Below are 13,770 nucleotides of genomic sequence, written 5' to 3' on the forward strand. Positions count from 1 at the left end.
AGCAAACATGAGTTTTTACATGGATGAATCTGCAGTGCCTGAAGGTGACGGTTAAGGTCAGCGTGGACAAGGAATATGCTTGTTTTGTGACATTTACCAGTGCACACACTGTGAATTCATCTCACAGGATCAGTCTGTCAAAGCAGAGCGAGCGCAACGAAAATGATCAGAGTGGCTTAAGTTTGCAGAGAGATTCCCAACACATTGCGATCAATCTGAGTATGTCTGCAACCAGTCTCTTTTCAATTGGAGACTCAGCTAGTTGTGTCCTGGTTTCATTCTTAAATTAAAAAGAAAGGCTGCCAAGCTCGTTAATCATTTTACAGTTAAATCACAATCCTGCCACAACGATTTCTCTATTTGTGGAGGAATGTCTCAATTCTCATGTTCTGTCTCTGTTCTGAATGTAATTAGTTTCTGTGAATTTCTAATTAATGCAAAATTCTGTAAGCTAATTTATCACACTGCATAAGACTGCATGTAACTGCCAATTCGACCACGATCAATCAAACTGATAGCAGACTGACTTCGTCTTATTGCCATTTTATCATCATCTTAATGTGCCAAAGTCGCTTTGGAGACGACAACTGCGAGTGATTACAAGTTCTTTGTTTACGGCCTTAACTGCGGTTCTGCTACAGTCTCTATCTACTGTTCTTCCTATGGTGACTGTAGCACAAGAGACAACCTTGAGAAGAAAAGACAGAAACTGTTGTGACTGTCGCCGAGGGGCAGCACACACCATTGGCAGGATTTTCCTTCTGTGGTTAATGTTGCTTCTCTGTCCTCTTTGTCACAGACCCAAATCGTAATCAAGTCGAAGGGTTGCTGTCTAACACAGTCGAGGACCAAATCCAGTGCACATTACATATGAACACGTGCAACGAGCGCATGAACAAGTGATTTGAAAATAGCAGTCATTCTGGGCTGAAATCTTTTGCCATGCAACCAGCAGAGATTCCATGAAGTTACTGTTTCTGACCAAGAAACAGCAGTCAGACCACACTCTGAAAACGTATGCTTCAAAAAAGGAGCTCATTAGCGAGCTTTAGAGGTTCTGGCAGGTGGATTTTTTTTACCTTTATTCACACAGTCGGGGTAGTTGCTTCACTCTGTTTTAAGACTTTAAGCTAATTTATGTTCTCTGTCGTCCTGTCTGGGGGGAGATTTCTGCATGAACGGCTGCCAAACACAGCCATGAGAACTATGATTAAAAAACATTATTAAAATCCAGCTTATCCATTGTCCTCATCATAACATAATTACAAAGAGATGAAAAAAAAATCTACAACCAAACAGCTTAAATATTCACTAAATATACAATTTGAAATAACTGCTCGGACATAATTTAAAATCTATGAGCGATTTGAAATTAATTTTTCCTGGAGCTGAAGGGACACGCATATGAGCAATGCAGTTTCTATCGGGTGTCAGAAGTGTGTGTCAGGTGGAATAATTTCACTTCCCTGCAACTAAAACAACACACACACACACACAGCACTCAGCAGTGCCATACCCTCATGCAGAGGGTATGGTTATTGTGCGTGGGAGTGTGTAAGTGCATGTACATGAGGACAGCAATGTTTATGTCAGATGAACTCGAATTCACTTCACTGTCATCCCACACACACACAGACACACACTCTCTCTCTTAACTATTTCACTCCCTCACCCCTAGCCTTCCCGCTCTGTGACTGTTTCCATGGAAACACTCTACCTCAAAAGCATGCACGCTATATATATATGGAGATGAATAAATACATGGCAAAAGATACTGCATCTGGAAGTGTGTGCATGTAGAGGATTGTATGTTGATGGTATCTATCTATCTATCTATCTATCTATCTATCTATCTATCTATCTATCTATCTATCTATCTATCTATCTATCTATCTATCTATCTATCTGTGATTAAATGACTTATGTAATCCAGCAATTACTCTAATGCCAGCTTTCTTATTCTTTCCTCTCTATCAAAAATTTATATTTTCAATGGGCTGTGATGATCACACTCATCCACCATCACACCGCCTCATGCAGCCCCATGTGTCCGGCTTACAGCCGCTCCTGTAGAGCCTTGGCACTGATACAAAGTGCATAGAATCTGCTGCATAAATCATAAGCCATTTACAAAATGACTCGACGCTGCGGTCCCTTTAATCTTTACTGAGCAAGCTATTGTTACATGCTGCAATTCAGAGCCTGTGTGTGTGTGTGTGTGTGTGTGTGTGTGTGTGTGTGTGTGTGTCTATGAGTGTGCACGTGAGCATCCTACACACTGACAGCAAGGAAACACAAGCATATGTGTGTTGCCATAGCAGCCACAACCACTGTTACTATGGTAACGGTAATCTCGCAGAGGGTGGGAAAGAGACACAGAGAGAGTGAGAGGGGTGGGATTCAAAGAAGAAGAGGAAGGGGATGGGTCATAGTACAGGCAGATTTCAACACACGTCTCTCTTCCCCTCATCATCCTGCAACTTCTGTGTTTACAGGAAAGCAATCTGTGTTCACTCTTCATTCAAGCGCATTCTCTGAACTTCCTGTAAATATAATAAAACTGGACCTACACGTATCTCCAGACACAGTGATAACAGCTTAGTAAGCAGCAGTCTCTGGGAGTGATAAATGAAACCAAAGCAGAACAGCAGCTCCTTCAAAGACCACTTGAGACTTAAAAAGAAAGAGAGTCAATCCCCATAGGGTCCCTTGTTAAAAGTTCAAAAAAAGTATGTTTCTTGCTTGGTACAAAAAATATTTTTGGTTTCCGTAGCCAATTTCTCCATTTATAACAACTGTACCAGACAATTTTTTTCCTATTACTCAGCCTTTTCAGGTTTTGAAGGCTCAAAATTTAGGGCGTGGCTGCTTTGACTGTATACCTACAAAGGTGACTAGCCACAAGCGGTGTAGTAGGCATCACCTCAGCACATTCTGGTCACTGAACTGAGCTTTGGGTCATGTTTTTGGTGCCCTCTGGAGCATTTTAATGCAACTATGACATTTAAAATGGCTTTCTTTTCAGGTGTTTGTATGGTGTAGCTTTGCCAAATAAATGTGTAGTATTTTAAATGTATGTAACTTAGCACTAAATTAACAGTTGTCTGCGTCTGTGTGTTGTACCTATATATTAATCAGGTATAATATTATGAACACCTTGCTAATGTTGTGTTGGAATTGAAATGAAATCTGGAGAATTTGGGGGTCAACTCAACATCTCAAACTCATTGTTGTGCTCCCAAACCATTCCTGAACTATTTTTGTTTTGTGGCAGGGTTCATTATCCTGCTGACAGAGGTTACAGCCATCAGGGAATACAATTTCCACGAAAGAGCGTACGTGGTCTGCAACAATGCTTAGGTAGTTGTTACTTGTCAAAGTAACATCCACATGGATGGTAGGACCCAAGGTTTCCCAGCAGAACATTGTCCAAAGCAACAGACTGCCTCTGTCAGTTTTATTTCTTCCCTTAGTGCATCCTGGTGCCAGGTGTTCTCCAGGTAAGCAATGCACACACGCATCTACATGATGGGAAAAATGCCCAATTTTCCTGCGTCTAACACATCAACTTTGAGGACAAAATGCTCACATGCTCCCTAATATATCCCATCCACTGGTGAAGAGATAATCAGTGTTATTCGCTTCACCTGTCAGAGGCCTGATTGGTGTAAAGTCCACAGATGCAGCTTGTTAGCATTAGCTAACTACCAACACATTCTCACTCCCAAACCGTAATATTTTATGCTAGGTGACAAATCGTCAACATATTACGCTTCCGGGCACCAAACACGTCCCTAAATGACGAGATTGGAAACATGAGAACCGTTTGGACTCAATCTACACATGTTCATCATTTTACTTAAATTGCTTTGGAAAACACTATTTGATGTCATTAAAGTGCTGGTTAAGGTTTGGGATAAGGTTATGGTTTGGGTTAGGGCTGGAATACATGGCTGGAACGTGTATTACTGCGGGACCGTCATTCTACTGGATTTCACCCATAACCCAGCGCTTAGCATAAGATTGCGGAAGGTCACCTTCTGCGTTCCTCAGGAACGCTGCGGGACGTGACAAATCGTCAGGATGTTAGGCCTTGGGAGTGAGAACCGGCTGTGACTACTAAGGTATTTGCCCTCTCCTCCAAAAATGGTCACTTCTGTCTCTAAAGAACCAAGATGAAAAAGCCCAAAATGGCTCAAATGTAGGATTGAAAACAGATCTCTAAAAGACAGTGAATAATTCACGGTGGCTATCTCCATCTTTTATTTACAGTCCATGCAGTTTACTATGCAGCAAAACTCACAGAGGCATATGCAAGCATGCGGTGACTGTTATTCCAAAGCTGAGTGACAGGATGATTGCATGTCACCATCGCTGCCTTCATGTAATGTGAACACAAACCGATCCCTGCTTTTCCATAAGTTACTGTAGGTGTCATGAGATGGTATAAAGTTATGTGGATGGTAGGAATCTGAATACGCAGGTGTGACTAGCATAATAAGACAGAATCGCATCCACCTTCCCCGCTAAAATGCATGTTTTGATATCCTGTTGAACCTGTCAGTTTCCTGCATGAGCCGGAGGAGAGTATCTCAGCTGTGCTGTACACGAGGTGAATTAAAATTCAAACAGCAGCAGCTGTCGTCACCTGGCGAACAAGAGCTAGTAACACTGACCGGAGTCCGACATGTACTACTCCAATCAAATCTATAGAAAACGATTTCTACATTCAGCAAACGCCTCATATTTTTTGCAGCATGAACCACAATGCAGCGAATCCATTTGCATGCATAGGTTTATCTAAAGACAAACCAGAACAACGCTGTGCCACAACAACACGGCACGCAGCGGCACACTTCCCATGCTAACTCCATGGCCTGACACAGATAGGTTTTAGCGCATGTTCTGGTGTGAATAATGGAGGAGTTGTGTAAAATATTGATAAGTCAGTTTTAATAAATTAACCCTGACATGAATTAATTATGAATTACACTCCTTAGCAATTACTGTGGTACAGTGTAATCACTGGATCTGAAGAGGAGGGATCTATACTGAGAGTGATAACAAGCCATGTAGGGCTCCGTGCGGCTGAGGTAGAAAAACATACTGAGGCTTTGTTGCGTGCACACTTGGGGTATAATGTGTGAATGCGAGGGGAGGTGACTATATGCATTCAGCGGCATCCATATACGACGAGTGAATGTGTAAACAAAGCTGAGCATAGGAGCAGAGGGAAGAAGCGTGGACATCAATATGTGGCTTTGACACATGATTGACAGCACTTAATTAAAACTAATTACAGTGAAATTTCTTTAAAGCGCTAGCCCTCGAGCAGACTGCATTGTCTACATTGCAGAGATAATGGATACCTGAGGCAATATTCTCCTCCTCTTGATTTTCTAATTTCAGAGCATTTTGGAATAAAACTTCAAAAACCTTAAAAGACAAACCTATGTACTGTACTGCTGTACAAATTGAAAATTATAATAGCCTGCAGCAAAAAGGAGGTAGGTGAAGATGGGATGCAGCAGAGGGGAGGGGAAAAGAGCGAGAAGGATGTAATAAAAAATACTGGGGAAAGGAAAAGATTATGTGAGATAAAATAAGAAACACAGAAAAGCAGAGGACTGGATAAACCTGGCAGACAAAAAGAGATTTAGTGACAGGACAGATGAAAAGATTTAGGAGGAGCAAGGCAATAAAGATGGAGAGACGGGAGATGGAAGAAAGAGGAGAGAGGATTCCTGACCTACTTCCAATCAAGCCCCATCAAAAACAGGTACCTATCTGCCACCTCCCACTGCCTGCCCCATAAACACACACATCCAGCTGGGCTCCACAGACTCACATGCACATGCACACAAAGACACGCGCAAACACCAAGTCGGACACGGACACACCGGTCCCATTGAGTTGGCATTTCTCAGTGCAACAGGGTCAAAATGCAACTGCAGATTGTTCTGTATCCAGAGCATGCGTGCAAGCACACACCAACACACTGACGCACAAACGTGTATGTGCTTAAATATATATATATATATATACCCCATATTGAAAGCCTTACTGAGGCCACAGAAGTTCAAAAATGCCCACGGAGCTTAAAAGCACTTGACACCTTTCCAAGACCAACCTCATCTGGAACCTGTCCACGCCTGGCAAGGTCAGGGCCAGTGTTGTCAAACTCATGATTCTCACACTGTTGTGTATTGGTCGCTGCTGGCCTCTACTGCCACCTCTCCCTCGCTCTGTCCCTCCCTCTCCTCTGTGCTTTGCACTCTTCTTCTTCCCCTTCCTGCTATCTTCATTTGTCAGGCTCATGCTGTAGAATTAGCTGGAATGTCACAGCGCTGGCTACAATGGACTTAATTTACTTAGTGGAGTGACGCGTCCTTCTCTTGTGGTATTCTATGAGGCACTGAGGGCCTAACAAGAAAATGCTAATGTATGGCTTATAAATTCGAGTAGATGACCGTGACCTTAGAGCCAGTCTTCCTCGTTCACCAGCAGATTGAAATGTAAACTAGATTCAATTTACATATTCCCATGCATCTCTTACTGACCTAGCTCGTGTATAATCCACAAGCTGGACCAACTTGTGTTGGAGCTACAATACAAATTCTTCACTCGTACTTTGGGACATATGTATTTCCATATAATCATCGGTTTTTAAGAAGGTTTAAAAATGGATAACTGCCACCGTCCTTCCTTGATTTCTTCACCATCTGCTTCAGATTCTTAACCACGCACTTCAAAGACATCCTAAAAAAATGTTGTGGAATATATCTAAAGCAAGAAAAAGGTACAGGTACTTCTCGCTACTCGCTACTACTCTTTAAACCTGAGATCCCCAACTGGAGAACTTCTACCCTGTAGGCTATCTGCAGTGGCCGTGGTTTATAATGTACCAGAAACTAAGAAATGCAAAGGATCACATGGAGAAAAGAAGCTGAGGATTCATCTGTGTTGTCATATAATACTGTAGATACATGTTTGCTGTTAGCATGTTTGCTTACTGTTAGCTTCACTTCTGCAGCTGGTCCGACACATTCTTGTGTCCCTAAAAACACTTCTGTTGTGTTTTGTGAGATTGTTTTTGGTTTTTGTGAGTGTTTGCTGTGTATTTTTCTATTTCCGTTGTGGTTCGTGTGTTTTGCGGCACTTTTCTATTTGCTGCTGTTTTCATAAGTACGCTTGACCTCTCAGGGCCACCGTAGATCACAGTAAAAATATGGGTTTACAAGTAAAATCTGTAGCGTGTGTGTGTAAACATTAAAGCACCCAATTTTATAGCACTAATAGTTAGTTTATTTACCTAAATGTTTCAGATTGGCACATGTGGATTGTGACTTAGCAGTGGGGCAAGCTCGGGACCTATATTGATCAGTGAATCAGTTTCTGATTGGTCCATTTTCCATGGATGTTTTTCCAGCTTAATATGTTGAGATGAAAGCTTCATTTTCAGGTTTAGCTGCTAAATGCCATTTTCGACAGCTTAGAATTAATTGTGCCCCTGCTTGATTTATTAATGATTTACTTTAAAGGTCTGCTTGAAATTTTTACAAATGGAGTTTGTATTCACTGGAGAGAACACAGAATGTAAGGCTTCCCAGGCGCAGGAAAGAGCTTTTTGATTGAGCTGCCGTCCATCCATCTTTCATTCGTTGACTCACTTAATAGTGAATGAATCGGGCGGGTGGACATCGGTCCATGCAGCCAAGCAGCCACGCAAGCCGGGCAACTAGGCGTTCATTCACTTTCTAATATATAGACTCTAGGTCAAATGCTAATCTCTTGATTGAACACTTGAAGACAAAGGTTATCACCAAACAAATTTAGTTAAAGCAGAAAAGGGGCAAAGGATCTTAGCAGTGTTTGCAACTGATCTAATCAACAACACAGCTAAGTTGATTATAAAACTGCAGGTCTGCAGTGCAGGCACCAACTAGGGAGGAGCAGAACGGTAGAGATGAGAGGAAAAATCACTAGAGAAGAGAGGAGAGGAGACAAGAGGAGAGGCGAGGAGGTGTGAGAAGATAAAATGGTAGAGCAGCCCTCCACAGAACAGAATAAAAGTAGAACAAAGCAGAGCAGATGTAGGGAAAAAAAAAAGCAGAGCAGGGCAGAACAAAAACAGAAGACTACGGGGCGCAAGAGGACAGCCGAGCAGAGCAGAGAGAACGCGGCAGAGAGACCACAGCAGAGTTGAGAAGAACAAAGCAGTGCGCAGCAGACCACAGCGAGGCAAACACATGAACAGAAGAGAGAGGAGGGGGTTGTATTCTGGGGCAAGAGCAGCTGCCATAAACACCAATGTTATGTCAAAGCAGTAAGCAGTGGTGAAACAAATGTAAAAGGTTCAGAAAGGAGAGAACAACAGGCAGGGGCTGAAATGACATCCAAAGAGTTGACTGGAACAGACAACAAAGTTTTGTTGCCTTTGTGCAGGATGCAGTTAAGCTTGACCATGAGCAAAAAAATTACGCACATCCCAAAAGAAGAGCCCGAGTTTCCACAGTAGGCTCCACGTTTCTCTGGCGTCTTATGAGCGTGAGAAGAGTATTTCGGGATGTATGCGTGCTTGCATTCAGCAGAAAAATTGCAGGAGAAGGCAGAAAAAGACTATTTGTGCATCTATACATCTGTCTGAATCAGCCAAAAGGGGTCAGTGCATTTCGTTTTCTGTGCAAGTGTCTGTGATCTGCCATCGGTGTCCTGAAGCAATACTGACAGTCTCTTTAGCAAGCATACACACATATGCTGCCCTGTACGACACCTGTGCACACATGCACACGTGGCTTTCCTTGACAGTTTGTCTCTCTTTAGGGCAATAAAAACACACATACCCACGCACATCTATCTCCAGCAGACGCGCAGAGTGGCGGAGGGGTGAAACCGCCACAGAATATAATGCTGCGCTGAGCTCTGGAGCGCAGCACGACAGGGGATAGTGTTCGCCGACTGAAACGCCATTGGGACCAATTAGGCGGCGCGCAGAGCAAAGCGCAGCCCAATGCTAGGCTTCACATCCAGTTCAAAAGGCCTGCTGCTGGGACGGACAGCTGAAGGGGTGGGGTCGGTTTTCCTGAAGATGGCAGCATGTGAAGGGGTGTTTGTGCATAGGGTATTATTACGTGGGGGGAGGATGATCACAGCGTGCAGGGGATGGAGATGCTAACACGTGCGTGCTGCAACATCTGCTGCACCAATGATGATGGTGCCATGGTGATCGTGGGGATGTTAGACCACCAGAACGTTGCAATTTTAAAGCAACATCCACAAATGACTCCCACATCAACTCAGACACATTAGCGTGAATAAACAGCTTTAAACAAACACGACCAGTGCTTTGTGGCATCTCTTCTATATTGTACAGAAGTGTATGGTTTGCACCACAGAGCTGGTTTTCGTGAGATATGTGCCGACTTGCTGCAGGGCAGAAAGCAAAGGAAAAGGATCGTGGTTCCTAGAGAACACCGAGACTACTGCAGAATGACATATTCAAGCAGCGCGCAAGTGGCAACATCCAGCAGAGAGCTGAACGTTTTATGGGAAAGCAGGCTTACTGATAAAGAACGCAAACCACACCACCAGAAGCTCTGTGATTAATAAAAGTAAGATCCAAGATGTCACTTAATACTACTTAATCTTTTTGTTTTCCCTGCTTAAAAGTTTTTTTGCGGTTTCAGAACTGAATGAAGATGTGCCAGATCATAGTTCAATCTCAGACTTCTGTTAACTAACAGGTATTTGTCCAGGTAACAGTAAAGGGGCATTAATTTCTGTTTCTGGCTGGAGTCTGAGTATAAGTGGCTAATGTGAATTTGTGATTAATGCAAATTTCTGTATATGCAGACAGCAACAGACTTGTGATTTTCACTGATTTAATTCACTGTGTTAATCACCGCAACAGATTGCATGCCATTGCCAACTCGACTCCATTCATTGTAAACTGATAGCAGACGGACTCTAATTATTTCCAGCATCACTGGAAGTTGTGTCACAAATGTAGAAAAATGAAAATAAAACTATAATTTCGTTATCCTTGCATAATGACAACAAAGACCCTCGAATCGTACATCTAAATGTCACAGTGTTGCTTTGCGTGCAATACTATAAGTGCCGATGAAACCAGATAAACTAACTGAGACTGCTCACCAGGGTCCATTAAGTGTGATCATGCTGCTCTGACATGCTACGCCCTCTCCACCTTCACTCACCTGAGCACTTCGTTGGGGTTGCCTGAGATGGGGGTCTTTCTGTCAGGAGCTCCGTGGCACTGAGACTTCAAGAGGGTGTGAGGCCCGCGGTCCATCATCATGGTAGAAGTCGCCATAGTGATGATCGCCACACCATCGCGAACCCGCGCCTCTAAGCCGTAGTCCCATTCATCATAGGAGACGGAGAGCAGGCCTGGAAGCAAGAAGAGGAGAGTGATCGTTTAGTGGAAATGCAGAAAGAAGGCAGATGAGGGTTTTTTTGTTTTAAAGGGAGGTGAGAAGGGAAGGAGTGATTCTACGGAGGAAAGTGAAGACACAGCGAGACGGACAGATGGAGGAAACCAAACCGGGGAGACAGGGGGATCAGTGTGCTAGGATATATAGAGTGTACATGCTTTGAACAAACTCCAAGAGACAGAGCATACACTACGTAGTGACTCAGGGAGCAGATGAATAGCACTACCATTCTGACTGACTAAGAGTCTATCGTCTTGCTGTGTTTGTCCATCTGTCTGTCTAAAGTACGTTCTGTACGGTCTGTTTGTCGGCCTTTGCACTCTCCGCACGCCTGCTTATCTGTCCTTCTGTCTGCCCGACTCCTGTTCGCATTTGACAATCTGTCAAATGTTTAGGAACATTTATTTGCAGGTCTCTCTCTGTCTGTGTGCCTCCATGCCCATCTCTCCCGATGCCCTTCCAAGTGCCCATCAGCCCATTCAGCTGTTTGCCAGGATACCTGTCGTTCCTCCACCACGTCCTTCTCTGTAGGTATTCGAAGCATTCTCGAGGCTGAGGACAGCCTGGGGGCAGGCAGCGAATCACAAACACAAAATTTCCTGTAGGTATCCTAAAAACCCGACAATAACTTGCATGAATGTGAAAATATTTTCTTAATGTTACATTTTTTGTTAAAAAAAAGGCATTAACTTACTGTTAGGCTCTTTTGGATGTATTAAACACAGATGCTATGAAAATGAGTTTCACTGATATTAAACTGCTGTTATTGGCAATAAAATCCATTACAATATTCAATTTTAATTACGATAAACCCATGACTAATAGTCATCATTAATTGATTACTCATGGTGCATGTTTCCCAGCAATAAATCTTTATCTCTTTTTAATGACCAGTCATTAAGTTCCCGTGTTCAGCGGTTCAGGACTTCATCATGCTGGATTTAACAAGGGGATTGTCCTTAAGCACGGTACACAAGGATTCATTTTGGAGCATCATTTGGTAACAATTTCATGCCTTCTTGGCTTAGGTTACAGTTCAAAGTTGGAGCAGGTGTTTTAACATTAATTGGGTGGTTTAAAGATGTTCACCACCCAATTATTACTAAAAGGATCCAATCAGCAAACATGCAAACATGGAAATCTTTTTTTTTTTCTTTTAAGAAAAAAGCAAGCGTTTCTGTGTTCGGTGGTCATGTTAGAGAAGGTGTGACAGCAGTGGCTGAATCAGTGGTAGGCATTGCCGAACAAACAATTTAACGCTCAAACCTTTCAAGTCAAAAGTCTTAACTACCTCCGGGTTTAAAATTTGCTACAAAAATGCCTTTATGACTTCTGAAAACAGCCAACAGCTGATTGTTTAGGAGCCATTAGAGGCCCCCTGGGTTCAAGCTCTCAGGGTTTGTAAGCTTGTAATTTATCTGACTCTCTTCTATTTAATCTGTCCATCTTTCTGTCCATCAGCAGGTCTGCATCTATCTGACAATGTATGACCACATGTCAGCCAGCCCGCTACCATGTCAGCGTGCAGAAATAGACAGGCAGCCTGGCAACCTGCCTTCCTCACGGGGCCTCTGCACTGACAGCTCAGGCCCTTCAGGACCACATCTCATGTCACACGTTGTCGACACTTTCTCACCACTCGCTCCGTTCCCCGTTCCTTTTTACATGCTTGACTTTTTATTGCTTTAAGGGCGTGACTTTCTTCCCAGGAAGACATAGGCGAGACGTGTGTGTCGGGAGCACGCGGGCGGACGGTTTGATGTCTTATTGTCGCAGCTCTCTTTTGGGCGTGTAACAAGGTATTACAATGTGGCAGGACATCTCCCTCTCACACATACCACCTAAATCACACTGCGGACATAACGCATCCACAATAAGCAAACTGATCGGAAAGCATAACAGCAGATATTTCTGGAAACAGTTTATTAATGCCAGTGATGTCAGACTGGGTGGTTACGTTAACACAGTGTGTGTGGCAGTAGTGTGCAACTTTGATCAAGGGAAAAAAGAGACAGAAAGGCTGTTAGTGGGAGAGAGAGAGCTGAGAGGGACGAGGAGGGGAAAGAGTGACAGAATGAGCAGACGAGAGAGAAAGTCAGGCAGCAGCAGAGACACAAAGATACAGACTCAAGAAACACAGGAAGATGAAGGGAGCTGAGACTTGGGAGCAAGTCAGAGGAGGCTGAAATAGTAACACAGAAGAAAAAAAACAGAAAAGTGATGGAACAGCAGCAAAATATAGAGAAGCAAGAAGGAAGAAGGAGTGGGTGAAGAGATGGTTTCCCAAAGCGCTACTTAAGGAAGGGATCAGCGGAATTACCCGTGAGATTTGGAGGCTCTTCATCACACACGGTGCAAATTATTAAGTGTGCCTTGTAAGTAAAGTAGGCCCACAGCTAGCATGCACCTCCTGGTGAACCCTGAACCGCCAGAGTCCACAGAGGACACAACCAGCGAAACCAACAGTCACGTGCGGTGTCGCGGTGTCATTTCACTCTGTGCTGATTCAGAAGTTGGTGCGCTTGACTGCCACTTGCTGCAGGCTTAATGTGGCTTTTCTGATCTTGATGCTTACACTAGGCATGTTGGTTTTTCCAGAACTATCCCAACTGATACAGGATTCTTATGTCAAATGCCACAAACAAACATGCAAGCATGTCCTACATACACACACTAGCTGCTTTATTAGGTACACCTTGCTAGTCCCAGGTTGGATCATCTTTTGTCTTCAGAGCTGCTTAATCCCTCATAGATTCAACAAGGCGCTGAGTAAACTCAGAAACCAGACTAATATGGTTTCAGCTTTGTCACATGGTGTATTATCCAGCTGAAAGCATCCATGGACATGGTCAGCAACAATAATTAGGCAGGCTGTGACATTTAAGTAATGCTTAATTGGAACTAAGACGTCCCCAACACCATTTCCACCAACACCACGAGCCTGAACCACTGATACAAGGTGGGTGGATCCATGTTTTCATACCTAAACGGTATGAAAGCTGACTCTCACATGGAATACGAGAGATCAAGACTCATCAGACCAGACGGTGTTTTTCCAAACTCCTATTGTGCAATTTTGGTGAGTCTGTGAAAACAATAACCTCAGTTTCCTGCTCTTAGCTGCTGTTGAAGCCCATCTGCTTCAAGATTTAATGTGTTTTGTGTTTATATGAATACCTCGGCTGTAATGAGGGGTTATTTTCATTTTCACCTTCAGAAAACCTGTTTACTCGATCACTTTTTCAGGCCATTCTCTGTAAACCCTAGAGATGGTTGTGTGGGAAAATCCCAGTGGATCAGCAGTTTCTGACAACAA

General features: G+C 43.4%; 1 protein-coding gene across 5 annotated transcripts in view; it reads right to left on the reverse strand.

Annotated features, from left to right (window-relative positions):
- Window positions 1-13,770, reverse strand: part of grin2ba (glutamate receptor, ionotropic, N-methyl D-aspartate 2B, genome duplicate a) — a 141,668-nt gene that overhangs the window by 47,731 nt on the left and 80,167 nt on the right. For all 5 annotated transcript variants that reach the window (XM_084926642.1, XM_084926640.1, XM_084926639.1 and 2 more), the window contains exon 7: window positions 10,218-10,410. In XM_084926642.1, coding sequence (XP_084782768.1) covers window positions 10,218-10,410 — 193 coding nt within the window. The remainder of the gene's footprint in view (window positions 1-10,217; window positions 10,411-13,770) is intronic.

Source organism: Perissodus microlepis, chromosome 4 (genome assembly GCF_051167445.1).
Source record: "Perissodus microlepis isolate ML-2025 ecotype Zambia chromosome 4, ASM5116744v1, whole genome shotgun sequence".
NCBI lineage: Eukaryota > Metazoa > Chordata > Actinopteri > Cichliformes > Cichlidae > Perissodus > Perissodus microlepis.